Genomic DNA, 17,645 nt, shown 5'->3' on the forward strand with positions numbered 1-17,645 from the left:
TATTTTTTCATATACAGAATGAGAGTGTTTTACACATACTAATTTTCATTATTGTAAAAGATACAATAATGGAGGAAAAAAATGTTGAATATTTCCAAAAATTTATTGCTATAAGGTGTACCTAACACCTTAACAGTCTTGAATATGTTTAACTGTTGTCTCTCTTTTCAGTATTCTCTAAACTTACACTCCTTTAATTTTTAGATATGAAGTGCAATAATAATAATAATAATAATAATAATAATAATTATTATTATTATTATTATTATTATTATTATTATTATTATTATTATTCTCAGACAGACGCATCTGGTAGTTAAGAGAATTATCTCGAATGCCTGGAGGAAATTCTTGTGCCTAGAACAGATTTTAAATTTAACTTCACAAAATTTGTGTTTTGTTGTTATTGGTCCCACAATTACATTTCTAGCCATTGAAGGACATGGTCAAACTGATTTTTTTCAAAAGTCACGAAAAATTTTTAAGTCGTCCAGATTTGTTAACCCTTTCCACTCAAAATATTTTTAGCCTTTCCTTCTTATACACTTGTATTTATTTATGTGCAAAATCTAACATAACACAACACTTTTTGAATGCTGTAACAGAAATAAAAATCATACAAATAAAATCATACAAATGACACTTTCACATTATTTATCACATTTTTCACTGTTTTCTTTACAGGAAGTGTTCTGATTAGTTTTACTTCTTGATGGTGTGATACTTTTCGAAACATTCACCTGGTTGCAGTCCTGGTTTTCTTGTCCAAGTCTTGCAAAATCTAACATAACAGAAGACTTTTTGAATGCTGTAACAGAAATAAAAACATATAAAAGACACTTTCACATTATTTATCACATTTTTCACTGTTTTCTCTACAGGAAATGTTCTGATTATTTTTACTTCTTGACGGTGTGATACTTTTCGAAACATTCACCCGGTTGCAGTCCTGGTTTTCTTGTGCAAGTCTTGCAAAATCTAACATAACACAACATTTTTTGAATGCTGTAACAGAAATAAAAATCATACAAATAAAATCATACAAAAGACATATTCACATTATTTATCACATTTTTCACTGTTTTCTCTATAGGAAGTGTTCTGATTATTTTTACTTCTTCACGGTGTGATACTGTTCGAAACATTCACCCGGTTGCAGTCCTGGTTTTCTTGTGCAAGTCTTGCAAATTCTAACATAACACAACACTTTTTGAATGCTGTAACAGAAATAAAAATCATACAAAAGACACATTCACATTATTTATCACATTTTTCACTGTTTTCTCTACAGGAAGTGTTCTGATTATTTATACTTCTTGACGGTACTTTTCGAAACATTCAACTGGATGCAGTCCTGGTTTTCCTGTGCAAGTCTTGGAAATTCTAACATAACACAACACTTTTTGAATGCTGTTACAGAAATAAAAATCATACAAAAAACACTTTCACATTATTTATCACATTTTTCACTGTTTTCTCTCCAGGAAGTGTTGTGATTATTTATACCTCTTGACGGTGTGATACTTTTCGAAACATTCACCCGGATGCAGTCCTGGTTTTCTTGTGCAAGTCTTGCAGTAGAAGACAGTTTCTCTTCTTCCACCTTCTACCTTCTTGTTGCTACTTACAGCACAGTCCTTGCTGTTACTCTTCTCATTTGCATATATGAAGTGTGGTTTCCTATTCAGTCTTTCTTCTTGTTCAGACGTGGATGGTCTTCCTCTCTTCCTCCCCTCTCTGTTTCGGACATCACCAACCAAGGATCTGATGCGTTGCAGCTTGTATTTTTTGTGTGTGAACTTGGGTTTCTGATTTGCTACAGCATTCAAGTTGTATAGTATGAGCTGTTCACTTCCGCCACCTCCAGCAACCAGAAGAACATCTTACGCCACCACTTCTTTGATTTTCGGATGAAACTGTAGGATGATATGTACTGGTCAGATACATCGGCCCCTCCCACGTGATTGTTGTAGTCACATATGACTGCAGGCTTTTCTATCTGCTTTTCTACGTTATTTTTTGCTTTCCTTTTCAATTGCTGGGTACTATTGTTATGCCACGTACTCAGCATCACAACATTTCGCTTGTCTTCCCATGCGAGAGCAAGCATTTTATCGTCTTTCCTGTATGCTGCTATTTCCTCTTTCTTTAGTTTCAGTTTCTTTTTAGAAAGTGCATCAGGCAAACCTTTCCTATTTGCTGAATAGTACCTGTGAGATGGTACCCCATATTCCATAACTCTACCGCAAGATCACATCCTGTATAAAATCTATCAACGTAGCGATGGTAACCTCTAGCATTTGCAGTAGCATTTACTAGTTTGTCACACAAATGCAAAACTATTCTAGCCGTAAATGGCTTTTGGGGTCTTGTGAATGCCTGTGTAGTCTGTGAACCAAAATAAGGTTGAATACCCACTATATAAAATGAGACACTGTCAGCCTATATGTAGATTCTCATGCCCCACTTTGTGGGATTCATTGGACTGAAACATTTGAAATAAATTCTGCCTTTGAATCCAGTTGTACTCTCATCAATACAAATGTTCTGCCCTGGAATGTAATACTCCCTAAATTTACTATCTAGATACTGGGTCATATCCTTCATTGTTGAACCCCTTGTATTTACAGTAGCAGACTTCCTGGTTATTGGTCCGGCATGAAACATCCAAAAAATCTGAAAAAATCTCTCTCTCTTATAGACGTCCTTATAAAATGAACAATTCTGAATCCAGTCTTCAGTGAAATAATCCTGAATTGCAGGTTTGGGTTCATGCCCATATTCAATATGACACCTAAAAATGCCCATACTTCTTCGTCTGTAACATCCACCCAATTTCTCCAAACAGATCTTTCCCTCAGTGGTGTGTTTTTCTGTATTTGCTCCTTGGCATATTCATTGGTATTTTTCGTAAATTCATTGATCAAGTTGGGAATGAAAAATAGCATAAAAAATTCTCTTTCCTCATTAGGAGCAGGGTTAGGTGGTTTATATCCACTCTACGCCGTATAATTGAATTTTACAAAGTCCGGTTGCAGTCTGTATTTATCCCAACCATCTGCAGAAGGGAGGCCATCGTCTGTATCATCACTTCCTTCGTCGTCGTTCGTGTTGTTAGAGTCATCACTATCTACATCTTCTACCTCACTATCTCGATCATGATTATTATTATCTCCATTGTAAATACTTTCAGTATCTCTCTCACTACTGTCAACAATAATATCTTATATAGTCTTCTTGTTGTTCGCCAGGTTCGCCATCTTACTTGTTGACATAAACACAGCATGCACGATCAGATAAAAACCCGAAAGACTTGAAGAATAGAACGGAAAAATAATACTGACGTAGTTCCATTCGTTCCCGAAAGATAGCAACAGGTGCTAGCATAAGAAAAATTGCGGTGCGAGCCCCGACAAACGAGTTACAACAAAATAAAAGTTTGGCGGGGCACGCCCGACATGCTAGCTAAACATCATTTTTTTTAATGTCGGGACTGTCTTGCCTGTCGAGTGGAAAGGGTTAAGTAAGTTCATACAAATAAGTGATGATTAACTTTTGTTTATAAAAATTGATTTTTGCTGTTATAAACAAATCCGTGAATTATGCCACTATGATGAGTAGCTCATCTGCTGTTCCCAGCTATTTTTTTTTTTAATTCCTTGAATTTCAGTTACAGAATCAGCATTTACACTGTTTACTATAGACTTTCATCTGCCGTAACTTTTCTTATCTGCCATGTAACCAGTCTCTTCATATATTTTACAAGCTTTCACAAAGACGACAAATTTCAGGTTCTATACCTCAGCCCGTTTGGAGTTATGTATCTCAACAATCCGTGTTACATATAATTTTGTAGTAACACTCAATTAGGCCAATTTGGATATGTGGAGGTAAAACCTTTGAAATGAACCGTCAACAATAGCATATAAAAGGAAATGTATTAATGCTTCAATGTACTGGGGTGGACTCAAAAGTAACCGGAAGCGAACTGTTGCGCGCGCAAGCTTTGTAGTTACGAGTTGTGCTGTTAGGTGGTGTTAGTTTTGGGTCTCCTGCGACCGTTAATGAGCTGGAATCAGTCTGAGGTAAGTGGTTTGTCTGTGGTGCTGTGTTATTTGCGTTCCTGTTTCAACCATTGTGGCAATTAGTGAGATGGCCGACCACAGGGAACAAAGACAGGCAATGACAGGTCTACGAGTGGTTTTCCCGTTTCAAATCTGGCAACATGTCAACTGAAGACATGCCTCGCCCTGGGCATCCTTCGACAGGAAGAAATGACGAAAACATTGCCAAAATCAAACGTGCAATTGATGAAGATCGTCGAAAAACCATTGACAAAGTTTCTGAGCAAACGAACCTGTCATGGAGCATGGTCCAGCGAATTTTAACCGAAGATTTGCACATGAGACGGGTGTCTGCAAAATTTGTTCCTCGCTTGCTCACAGGTGACCAAAGAGAAAACCTCGTGAGAGTTTACCGTAACTTGAAGAGTGAAGTGCAGAACGATCCAAATTTTCTTAAAAGTATTGTGACTGGGGATGAGTCCTGGTGCTATGGGTACGATCCAGAATCAAAGCAAGCATCGAGCCAGTGGAAAACTCCAAATTTACCACGACCCAAGAAAGCACGTCAAATGCGATCCAATGTGAAAACAAAGTTGATTTGTTTTTTTTTTTATTTGAATGGCATAGTCCACAAAGAGTTCGTTCCGCCATTACAAACAGTGAACCAACATTTCTATTTGGATGGTTTACGAAGATTACGAGAGAGTGTGCGACGAAAACGACCCGAATTGTGGAGAAATGGGAACTGGTTCCTTCATCACGACAATGCTCCACCACACAGCTCTGACGGTCCGACAGTTTTTCACAAACAACAACATGGTGCTTGTGCCTCAACCACCCTACTCACCCGATCTAGCTCCGTCGGACTTTTTTTTGTTTCCACGGATGAAGAAATGTCTGAAAGGAAAGCGATTCAGTGATGTGGATGACTTCAAAGAAAATACGCTAACGGCTTTCATCAGTATCCTGCCTCAAGAGTTCTAGCACTGTTTTCAGTAGTGGCAAAAGCGTTGGGACAAGTGCATTAATGCACATGGACAATACTGTGAAGGGAAGTAAAGTACTGTGAATGTAGGGTTCAGTAAAAATGCAAACAAAAAGAAAACATTCCGGTTATTTTTGGGTCCCCCCTCATATAACCTTTTACTATTTTTATGCACGAAATATTGTAATAAATTCAGTTTAGTATTTTTGAGGACCTATGTACATCACATGCAGATATTTTCAAGGCTGAAACTTGATTACAAATGTTCATCTAATTCTCTATTCATTATTTACTCATTTTTGCAGGAAGATTCGTCCGATCTGGACAGACTTCAGCAGGAACAGAAAATAGAAGCGTTTCCAGAGGAGGATGAAGTGTTCTGTGAGAGGTGAGTGTACTGTGCTGGTTTTAGTTTATCTACTGTGATATCCTGGTTGGAATATAATAATAGTAATAATATCCAAATATAATTCGAACTTTTGGTACAGATATTCACAAGTTAACCACCACTAATTTACTAAAACCTGATCACAAACTGAATATTATGAATCAGTATATATGGCCTAAGATCATTTATTCGCTCCAAAGTACACCACTGAATAAGATTTCAAAATCTTTCTTACACGATATTGATAAAATTGTCTGGACAGGTGCTAAGGAAATTGTGGGTTTACCGCATGATTGTCCGAATGACATTCTATATGCTCCGAAGAATCTTCATGGCCTTGGTTTATTTAATGCTGAATGGGAAGTACACCTCCAACACTATAACACTGCCAGAAGTCTTTCAAAAATAAATGACCAACATCTCCATTTCTGCAGGAATCTTGAAACTGAAAAACAAGAAGCTCTTTCACAATTAAACCTTCCCAACAATGCAGAAGCGCATTTGATGACAGGCCGAAGTTTAAGATCTGAGTTATGGTGGAAGTCGATTAATAATTGGTGTCGTCTTCCACAAGAAGGCAAAAGAGTGGTAACTTAGAGTGAAGACCCAAAAAAACAACTCTTGGATTAGTAATAGAAGAGGGATATCATCCTCAAAGTGGACCAATGCCATAAAGATGTCCACAAACATCGCACCAGTACAATCAGTGCCAGGTCGTTCCTTTCAAGATCAAAACTGTCGTCATCCAGGATGCAGCGAAGTAGAAACCCTTGGGCATGTTTTGGGTTATTGCCCTAAAGGAGAACTACTGAGGAAGAATCGCCACCATAAAGTGAGAAGCTCCATCGTAACCACTCTTCGGAAAGCAAAGTGGGAGGTTTACAAAGAAGGCACTGCTTGGCTGAGAATGGGTCAGTGGGAAGAGCAGACATTATAGCCATCGATCGCCGGAATCAAAGAAGCCTCATTCATGACCCTACTGTCCGTTTTGAGAGGGATGATCAACAAGCAATTAACGTTAATGATGAAAAGAAGTCTATTTACATCCCATGTATTCCTCACTTCAGTTCAGTTCACATGGGAGTGAAAGGACTTCTTTTTGGCGCTAGGGGAACTTCTTATAAGTTAACCAAAACCATTCTCCTTTCTCTTAAATTTTTCTAATGAGGACATTAAGAAAATTTGTCTAATGGTGTTCAGAGATTCATTATCCATTTTACGCAATCAGTTGTATAATACGATGTAATTTTTTTTTACCTTATTTGATTACTCTTCAATGTATTTTCATCTCACGTTTCTCCGAAATCAAATTGTACTTTATCTTTAAATTTATCATTGTTCCATATTCTCTCCGCAATCATATTGTATTTTTCATTTAACCTCTGGATCCTAGTGGTCAGCCATAGATTTCGACCAGATGTTCCAAATTGTGGAATTTGTTGTTGTTGTAACATCTAATCTTCCTCAACTTGGTGAGGTTGCCAAAGGCAAAGAATGTGAAACAATAACAATTAAGGTCTTACAAGAAATTTTTGGTACAAAAAATTGAAATTTACAGTAGATAATGTTTTAAAATAATTAAAATTTGCAATAAAAAAAATACAGACAATAAATGAAATAGAGTGAGAAAATTGAACTGTAATTACAATTGAAGGAAAAGTGTCGCCGTCAAATTTGCAGAGAGGCCTTCAAAGCCATCATAGAAATTTCTTTTATTCTTGTTGTTGGAAAGTATTGTAAATATTTATTGTTTGAAGAATTTTCCGGTCTTCTCCCTTACCTCGTTAAGAGCAAATACTGTGTATCTTCAGGTGCTGGACCCTGTACTCATCTCACTAGTATCATCTTTATCTCACTCAGATGTTAGAAATCCATAGCTGTTGATATAGCGACGTAAAATAGATAACGAAGGAACTATTTATGAAAATTAATTTCAGTAGAATTTTATACTTCGAAATATTTTTGTCATTACTTAGTATTTACTTCCATCCGACACTCCAGACAATATGCTTTGTTCACCTAAGAAATACAAAGGACTTGGTCTTTATAAAGGAAGCTGGGAAGTTTTTCTACAGTTTATCAACGCCTGCAAATTGCTTGCAAAGACAAACAACATATATGTTTCAAATACACATAATTTGACCAATAAAATACAAGCAAGTCTGGATAAACGTGGATTGGCAAATATGGACTCCTCTGATCAGATAAACGTATCATCTTTACGAAAACTCCTACGAGACAAAGAATTTGATTCCTGGTGTATGTTGCCTCAGAAAGGAAAGGGGGTCATTCTATATAAAGAAAACACGCCTGGTAATAAATAGCTATCTAAACCGAATGGATTGACCAGCAGCGAATGGAAGGACGCTATTAAGATGACTGCCAATGTATGTCCAGTACGTGCTCTACCAGGTAGATCTCAGAATGGAGTGCCGACATTGTCGGAGTGAGAAAGAAACACTTGCTCACATTCTGGAAGCCTGTTCTCATGGAGAACTACTGAGGAATAGTCGTCACCACAAGATTCGATCCCTCCTAGCATTGGCCCTACGAGGAAAAAACTAGCAAGTAGAAGAGAAGGTCCATGGTTTGTCCACAAATGGGTCTTCAAGGTGCATTGACATCATTGCTATCCCGACAAGATCAACAAGCGGATTCATAATTGATCCAACTGTAAGAATGGAAATGTACGAATATCAACCTGCTGAGTTACATCAGGAAAAATGCGACATATGCGACCCCACTATACGACATTATAAGGAAAAATATCATCTAACGTCGATTGAAGTTGTTGGATTATTGATTGGGGCTAGAGGAACCATTACAAAAAGATTCGCGCATTTTTGTAAGCAGTTTGGTGTAGGACAAACTCTTGTCACTGAAGTATCTATGTCTGCAGTGAAAGGATCTATAAAAATCCTAAGAAACCATCTCTACAGTTATATAGATTGATCTCTTTGCTGTGGTGATCTGCTCACTTAAGTTGGGTCTTGCAAATAGACGACTGTGATCACCCAATAGCTAATAGATACTAGGAAATTTTATGTTTCTTCTGGAATTAATGATGTTTTGTTTAGTCTTTTCCAATTATTTCTAATTGTGATATTTCTTATTCTTTTTCTTCTCCATTGTTTCCTTTTTTTTTCATTATAACAACAATTTTATGGTAAGCTTTGTCTTCTAGGCAGACTTCACTTGGAGGAAGCTGAATAAAATTCAGTCGAAATAAAAAAAAACATGTATTTGTTTTGGATATAGCTTGTTTTTCGTGATTTGTTTGGATTTCGTCTTTATTGCATGATCTAACAGCACATTTTTTTTACAGCATTGAAGTGCCAGCACCCTGCAACAGTATTACAGAAGAAGATGATTGCCTAGAGTCAGCTGAGAAGACATACAAATGTGATGTTTGTGGAAAGTGGTTTTTGAACTCGGAAAACCTCAAAAGCCATGCTGTTCTGCACAAGCCCAAGAGCCCGCAGAAATCCTTAAGTTCTGATTTATTTAGAAAGAAATTTTCTAAATCGAATGATCTGGATGAATATTTACGTTTACATAAAACCGAGAAGCCATTCGATTTTGATATATGTGAAAAGAAAATTTTGTTATCCCATAGTCTTAAAGAGCACGCTCTCATACACAAAGGGCAGAAACGATTGAATTGCGATATATATAGAACGAATTTCTCGGAATCTGGTAATATTATGAACCATGCAGTTGTCCATTCTGGAGATAAGGCATTCAGTTGCGATATATGTGGAAAGAAATTTTCAAGATTTGGTAGTCTAAAAATACATTCACTGATTCATACAGGGGAAAAACCATTCAGTTGTAAAATATGTGGAAAAAAATTTTCGGATCCTAGTGCCTTGAGAAAACATGCACTCGTACACAATGGTGACAAGCCATTTATTTGTGAAATATGTGGAGAGACATTTTCGCTCTCTACTACTCTAAAAACTCATGTACTATTACACACAGGGCCGAAGGTATTTGGTTGTGAATCATGTGGAAAAAAATTTACGCAATCTTGGACTTTAAAGGAGCATGTAAGGGTACACACAGGAGAGAAGCCATTCAGTTGTAATATATGTGGAAAGAAATTTTCTCATTCTAGTTCTCTAAAAAGACATGCTGTGCTACACACAGGGGAGAAGGCATTCAGTTGTGATATATGTGGAAAAATTGTTTCGGCGTTTCATATTATGAAAGAGCATGCAAGGATACATACAGGGGAGAAGCCATTCAGTTGTGTTGTATGTGCAAAGAAATTTTCGCAATCTGGTACTCTGAAAAGACATGCAGTCATACACACAAGGAAGGAGGCATTCAGTTGCAATATATGTGGAAAGAAATTTTTGGAATCGGGTAGTCTAAATAATCATGCATTCATACACACAGGGGAGAAACTATTCAGTTGTCATATATGTGAAAAGAAATTTTCGCATTCTCGTACCCTAAAAAACCACGTACTCTTACACACAGGAGCCCAGGCATTTAGTTGTGAATTATGTGGAAAAAAATTTGCCGAGTCTCGTACTTTAAAATTGCATGCAAGAGTACACACAGGCGAGAAGCCATTCAGGTGTGATATATGTGGAAAGAAATTTTCTCAGTGCGGTTCTCTAAAAAAACATACAGTCGTACACACAGGAGAGAAGGCATTTAGTTGTGATATATGTGGAAATAAATTTTCGGAATCTGGTAATCTAAAAAAACATTCACTGATTCATGCAGGGGAGAAACCATTCGGTTGTAAAATGTGTGGAAAAAAATTTTCGGATCCTAGTACTTTAAGAAAACATACACTGGTACACAAAAAGGTATTTATTTGTGAAATATGTGGAGAGACATTTTCGCACTCTACTGCTCTAAAACCTCATGTACTCTTACACACAGGGCCGAAGGTATTTGTTTGTGAATTATGTGGAAAAAAATTTACACAATCTTGGACTTTAAAAGAGCATGCAAGGGTACATACAGGAGAGAAGCCATTCAGTTGTGATATATGTGGAAAGAAATTTTCTCAATCTAGTTCTCTAAAAAGACATGCAATCGTACACTCAGGAGAGAAGGCATTTAGTTGTGGTATATGTGAAAATAAAATTTCGGAATCTGGGGCTCTAAAAAAACATTTACTGATTCATACAGGGGAGAAACCATTCCGTTGTGATATATGTGGAAAAAAATTTTCGGACCGTAGTACTTTAAGAAAACATGCATTCGTACACAAAGGTGAGAAGGCATTTATTTGTGAAATATGTGGAAACAAATTTTCGGACCCAGCTAGTATAAAAGCACATACACTTACACATAGGGGAGAAGGCATTCAGTTGTGATATAAGTGCAAAGACGTTTTCTGAATCTCATAGTGTAGAAAAGCATACCTAGCTACACACAGAAGTGAACGCATTCACTTGTCATATATGTGGTAAAAAAATTACCGGATTGTCGTAATCAAAAAAAGCTTGGTTTGTTACACACAGGAGACAAGGTTATTCAGTTTTGACTTATATGAAAAATGAATTGGTATCTCGTAGTCTCAAAAAACATGTACTCATACACACATGGGAGAAGGTTTTCTGTTGTGATATATGTGGAAAAAAATTTTCGCAATCTGGTAATTTTAAAAGGGTAGAAAAACCGTTAAGTTTTGATATATGTGGATAGAAATTTTCGGAATCTGGTAATCTAAATAATCATGTATTCGTACAGTTGGGGGGTGGGGGAGGTTGGAAGAATTCAAAAATGCTATATCCGGAAACACATTTTCGTTATCTATCCATAAGAAATAATTTCAAAGTCTCCACATGGAGAGAAAAGCATTTAGTTGCGATACATATGAAAACCAATTTCCGTAATGGATTAATTTTAAAGCAAATGGACGAGTACACACGTGACAATCTATTTCGATGAGAAATATGTGAAAAACAGGTCTTGTAATCTAATAATCATTAAAATTATGAACGCACACACTCTGAATGCATATAACTGCTCTTTGTGGGACACAAATTGTTGTTGGTTCATGAATTCTGACATTCCAAACAAACACCTTAAGCCAGGCACACAGAATCACCCTTTTCTATAATTTTGTAAAATCATAAGTTGTGATACAATATGAAACCTGATTGAGGTTGTAGACATTCAGTTTATGACTTACGGTGAGTCATAAAAGGTAAACATGGCTGACTTACAGAAATTATCACTGCTGGATTGATTTTCCTTATATATGATCGAGAGAATGGGGAAGTAAACAATTAGAAAAACTGTTGTAAGAGAGGTTGTTGAAGAGAAAGGTGCTAGTAACATTAAAATGGTGACTCCACATATTGAAACGCATGAAACTGGAAAGAGTGTATCAGTAACACCGTATGAATATCTTACAAGGAGAGGACACGCTCTGTATATCACCGCATTAAATAAGATTGTGTAAGATGAAAGTACAAGACGTACTGTTTAAAATCATACCTGATATGGGTGGCCAATGACCCCTCCTTTTGGAAATATTGGTTACTGTTTGTGACATACTTCCGTTACGTGCCTAATAGGGAAATATTATATTATGTAACAGCGTAGCTCATATTGTTGGATGCTGAGTTGTCATCCAGGCAACCCCAGTTTGAATCCTAATGCCATTTCATTTTTAAAACTTGATATATTATTATTATTATTATTATTATTATTATTATTATTATTATAACCAAAAGGACAATTTGGCCCAAGAGTGCAACGTCAAGTAGATGAACTCGCTTCTAAATTCGGAAATATATGTGTAACACGTTCTTCATCAGGAAAGCTGACATCTCAATTCCATAAGCAATACCTGGAGAAAGTAATAAAGACATATGTGAAAGAGCAGCCATTTCTTCTAATTCTGGACTCGTGGGAATTGCAGGTAAATCCTTCTTTGTATAATGAAATATTTACAAATGAAGAAAATGAAGTAACATGCGACCTTAAAGTGATTTCACCCAAATGTGCTTGATGATGCCAGTCCTGTGATGTTTATCTTTTTAGACAGGTGAAGATTTTTATCAAATATTTGCAAAATAGCTCTTTCCTTTTACAAACTGGACGACAAATTGCTTCAAGGGAGGATGCCCTCAAAATTCACTCCTTAATTCACTTCCAGTTGTCAGCTCCTATATTCAAAGCCATGTTGAAGTGTGCGTGGTATGGATCAAAATTAATAAACGAACTAGAAGTGTTTGTGAATGTGAAAGATGTCTGTTTCGCAGCAGAAGTGCGGAAAAATGTGTGTGACTGTGGACAACCTTCTTTCATTTGCTGTGCATGGTGCAGGAAATATGTATGTTTTATGTGTTTTTATGATATTTATCATAATGAAACATGTACAAAATGATGGGGAATAGAAACAGAACAGACACCAGTGACCTGCCTACGTGAGCAATATTTCCTTGTTTATCTTTTACAGTGCAATGCTAGTTAATTAGTAATTAGTTTAAAACTTGAAGCGTTCAATACATTGAGAAATATGATATATGTAAATAGATTACTGTGATGACACTATTAATCTTTATTAAAAGAAAAAAAAATATAGGACCAGTTAAGATTCGAACTCAGGTTCCCTGAATAACAACTCAGCACCAAACCATATGAGCTACTCTTTTACACAGTCCAATGCTTCCCTATTAGGCACCTAACGGAAGTATGTCACAAATAATAGCCAATATTTCCAAAATGAGGGGTCATTGGCCACCCATACCAGGTATGACTTTAAACAGTACTTCTTGTACTTTCATCTCACACAATCTTATTTCATTCGGTGATATACAGAGCGTGTCCTCTCCTTGTTAATGCTACAGTACGGTTTTAAATAATGAAACATGTTACAAGATTAAAAATATTGAGTTACATCCACCCAACCTTTGGTAGAAATTATACGAGACACTTATGCCTCTGATCGAGATTCTGACTGTTATGTACATGTATTATTAGGCTGTACATCTGACTTGATTATAGATGTTAGATGGAAAGCAATTGTTTGTATAGGGTCTACATCTGATGTCTGATTAGTGAAATATGTTACTAGGCAGTGATGTGTGTAATGGATTAGGAAAGGAATTGGCCACACTGCTTATGGAAATAAATATAAATGTTGTAAGAAAATCATTTTGCGGTTTCATGTGTGATAAAAGGGGGAAAAAAAACTGATGGAAGCAGGATGTGGTGACAACAGTAGTGAAAATATTGGGGAATTAGTAGCAACAGTGAAATGTATCGAAACATCAAGGATCAGTTGTGCGGTATAAATAGCGTAGGCGATGTCTGGCGCAAGACTACAAAAGTTGAAAACAAAGGTATACTAATTTTAAACTAGACAGAAGAGCAGAAGTGAATATAATATGTTCTTTTACGTGTAAGTAGTAAAAATAATTTGAAGAAATCTATTATTATGTCTAGAATATGTGGAAATTTCAGGCCCTTGTGAGTTGGTTTTGTCAGATTATAATTTTGTAAAAATAATACAAAAATGTTAAGAATTTGTAATTGTAACTATAAAAGAAATCTGTTACTGTGGTTTGGTTCATGAATTGAATTGTAGCTGATGGTTTGTGTGTTCTTCATGAAAATTATCTTTCAGATGAAAAGGAAAGCTGTATTAAAACAAAGACGTATATTTAAGATTCGGTAATTTCAAAGATAAAGTAAATATGCATTAAAGGAATGGTTATTCCAGTAGCTAGACAAACTGCATGAGTTCCGTTGCCTATTAGAACACATTCTAACAAAAACTCTGTGAAATAACAATAGAAAATCTCAACGATCCTCAAACTGGGTTGGCATGTTCGTAAATGTAGACAAATGTGATAAATTGCTGTCATATTGGTGCCTTACTGACACTCTGTAACTATAATTACTACTATTAAATTCTAAAACAATGACGATGAAAAAAATACGAACATAACCAGCTGATAGGTTAGTGTGGAGTCTGTTCTTCTTCTGTTAAGTCATTAACAGTTACAAATTCTACATTATCTTTTCTTATTGTATTTACATTGCATAGCTAAATACCTAATGCACAATATCATTAGCTTACATGTGCTTTCGTAATATTTCTCATCGCCTATTATTGTAAAGTAGTGACCACGTTTTACATGGCCTACAATTTTATGGAAATGAAGGAGGGTTGGGAACAAATTGTTGCAGATATCATTGCAAGTATGCATTGCAATATGTTATATAACGACGTCTTGTAGAATCATGCGCGTGTACTCCTAAAGTTAATAATAACAATTATGCTATTACATAAATCTTCAGGGCAATAATAAAGTCCCAGCCCAATCCAAAAGTGTTATTATGTAATTTATGGCAGGTAAACTGATGTCGAGCACTCTCTCATCTGTAACTTCAGCCACGTTGCTTTCAAGTGATAAGGTCTGATGTCCATTTATGAGTATGAAAATATATAGTGTTGGACTAAGATATGTGGAATAGATGATTTAAATATTGTCCGTGCTTCACTTGGATGTTTGTTGTGTGAATTATTCTTCCACTAACTGTAAGAACGGAGGCTCATTGATCAAATTATCGAAATTTAATTACTACTTAAATATACGTAATTGCATATAAGAAACATGTCAGAATAAATATTGTTGCACCAAAAACTGATCCTCCCTGGACCTTTGAAATATTTGAACATAATAACAAATAATCGATTTAAATACTTTATGGAAAGTTTTTCTCGTAAAGTTGCAATTGTAAGTGCGAATTTCTCAAAGATCTTATGATCTAATGGTTACGATGAGAGACTATTAAGCAGAAGGATTCTTGGATCGATTCCCGTTGATTCCAAGATGGAATATGGTAAGTTATAACAAATATATAGCTACTTACAGTACGTGTTAATATAAAAGTATACAGTGAAGCTAGTATAGAGTAGTAGAAAGTGAGAAGAAATGGAGGAAAAGGAAGAATAGGGTAAGGAAATGAGAAAAGTTTTCTTCTAGCGCTTTACTAACACAATCCCGTAAGACACGTGAGTTAATGTAGAACTTGCAAATGTAAAAATGTGGTGGCTGCTGTATTGTACACCTGTCAGAGTTTCGTATATGCCAGACAGCGTGAGTCTATACTTGTATGGAACTTTTGTCATGTTCCCTTACGACTGGTAACATAGTTGAAGGTGTATAAGCGGGAGTAGAATGTGATCTAACTCAGTGCTAGGTAAACCGAAAATCTAATGTTACGAGAGTTGTATAAAAATCTAAACAAAAAATAGCAGGCCAAGATGAAACTGTAGGAATAAAATTTTATTCGAAGAAACTAAGACATATATATAGTAAAGGGGATTTGCTAAGTCTACTGTCATTTATGATACAATATATAATATATATATTTTTTGTAATGTATGTCACACTTTCAAAACTTGTTTCCGTATCACGGCACACTTAATCGTAGTGTAACACCCAACGAGCCTAACTCGTTGGTAACACCGGAACAGTTTATTCAACAATGCATATACATTGCGACGGACAGACGGGAGAGAGAGATCATCACTAATAAAAGTGTGGTTAATTTTCATTTTAATATTTCTTAGTGGTAAGTTCGTCATTTTGTGTTTGGTGTAATTATTATTGGACTCTTATTTACCTATCTTGTTATTGTGCAGTTAAGGCACTCATTAATTTTATTTTCATGCTAGGTACTTTGTAAAATGGATGTCTTATTTGTAGGTTATAAGCTTACACTAGTTGAGGGTACTGGTATAAATGACAAAATGAAAGTGTGCATAAATTATACTTCAGCTTACGCTTTGCTTTCTGAATGCCATACAGCACTTTATATAATCTACACAAAATGTAAGCAACAGAAAATGATTGTGATTTTTCTTCTTGAACCAATGTACCAGTAAAATGGTCGCTAACAATGGCGGATTGTTGAGACGTTTTCAATGTCATCGTTGTGCTAGGTCACGAACATAAGTCTCTTTCAGCAGTTTACGTTCTGCAGATATCTCAACACTTAAATATCTGTTACAGTCGCGATGGATGTAATCAAGAAGGAACCTGAGTTTGTCCCTTTGGCTGTGCAGTGCAGTGATGAGACTAATGCAGCTGAGCAGATGCTCATACCAGAGGTAAACTGAGAATTACTGGTTGTAATTTCTATGTAAAACATGTATAACATTGTAGAACATTACATGACGTTTTAGCAGCATATTTCCCAGTTTATAGTTAGCTTACTTTCAATATAGTGCAAGAAATTTCAAATCCAATGTGTTTTTTTGTCGTGTTTGACTTCATGTCACATGTTACTTGTTTCTTTTATACTCTTTCATAGTATTTTAAAATTTGATAATTGGCGCAGTTTTAAGCTCAGTTCTAAAATAACCTTAAATGAATGTTGTATTAATATAGCCTATCCTCTTATTTAGAGTCTTCTATTTTTAATGAATATAATATTATTATTTTATTATATACTAGTCTTTATAGAACAGGAGGGGTAACATTAGTAGCAAAAGAACTCGCTAGATATAGAATAGACTTAGTGGGAGTACAAGAAGTTAGGTTAGATGGGAATGGCATATCACAAATAGGCGATTACTTATTATGTTATGGGGAAGGAAATGATAATCACCAATTAGGAACAAGATTCTTTGTACATAAAATAATAAAGTCAGCAGTAAAAAAGGTCGAGTTTATCAGTGACAGGTTATCGTATTTAGTACTTAAGGGTAGATGGTGCGATATCGTAGTTATAAATGCTAACTCCCCTACAGAAGAGAAAGACGACCATATAAAAGATAGCTTCTATGAGGAATTGGAACACACTTTTGATCAGTTAACTAGATATCACATGAAAGTTTTATTGGGGGATTTCAATGCTAAAGTAGGACGGGAGGATATTTTTAAACCAACAATTGGAAAAGAGAGCCTGTACGTAAGTAGTAATGACAATGGAGTTAGGTTAGTCAACTTTGCCACATCAAAAAATTTAATTGTCAAGAGTACAACATTCCCCCATAAGGATATACATAAATATACGCGGACTTCTCCAGACGGAATGAGACATAACCAGATAGATCACATCTTCATAGATAAAAGAAGGCACAATAGTATAGTAGACATTCCAACTTTCAGGGGGGCAGACTGTAATTCTGACCATTATTTGGTAATTGGAGAATTAAGAGAAAGACTGTCAGTAGCCAAGCGAGTAGAGCAACAGACTAATATTAGTAGATTCA

The 17,645-nt window shown here is 35.8% G+C and overlaps 2 protein-coding genes across 7 annotated transcripts in view; both read left to right on the top strand.

The window, feature by feature from the left end:
• LOC138691777 (zinc finger protein 493-like) overlaps positions 1-15,095 on the top strand; it is a 28,142-nt gene extending 13,047 nt beyond the window's left edge. For 2 of the 3 annotated variants that reach the window (XM_069814155.1, XM_069814154.1), the window contains 2 exons: positions 5,355-5,437; positions 8,763-15,095. In XM_069814155.1, coding sequence (XP_069670256.1) covers positions 5,355-5,437; positions 8,763-10,776 — 2,097 coding nt within the window. In that variant the 3' untranslated portion in view covers positions 10,777-15,095. Of the gene's footprint in view, positions 1-5,354; positions 5,438-8,762 lie in introns of those variants that run through there. The other variant, XM_069814156.1, reaches the window with a different exon arrangement.
• Positions 15,096-15,880: 785 nt separating this feature from the next.
• The window catches only part of LOC138691780 (zinc finger protein 235-like), a 187,164-nt gene continuing 185,399 nt past the window's right edge, over positions 15,881-17,645 (top strand). For all 4 annotated transcript variants that reach the window (XR_011329960.1, XM_069814161.1, XM_069814160.1 and 1 more), the window contains exons 1-2: positions 15,881-16,000; positions 16,441-16,538. The gene's annotated coding sequence lies outside the window, so the exon portion shown is untranslated. The remainder of the gene's footprint in view (positions 16,001-16,440; positions 16,539-17,645) is intronic.

Source organism: Periplaneta americana, chromosome 16 (assembly GCF_040183065.1).
Source record: "Periplaneta americana isolate PAMFEO1 chromosome 16, P.americana_PAMFEO1_priV1, whole genome shotgun sequence".
Taxonomy (NCBI): Eukaryota; Metazoa; Arthropoda; class Insecta; order Blattodea; family Blattidae; genus Periplaneta; species Periplaneta americana.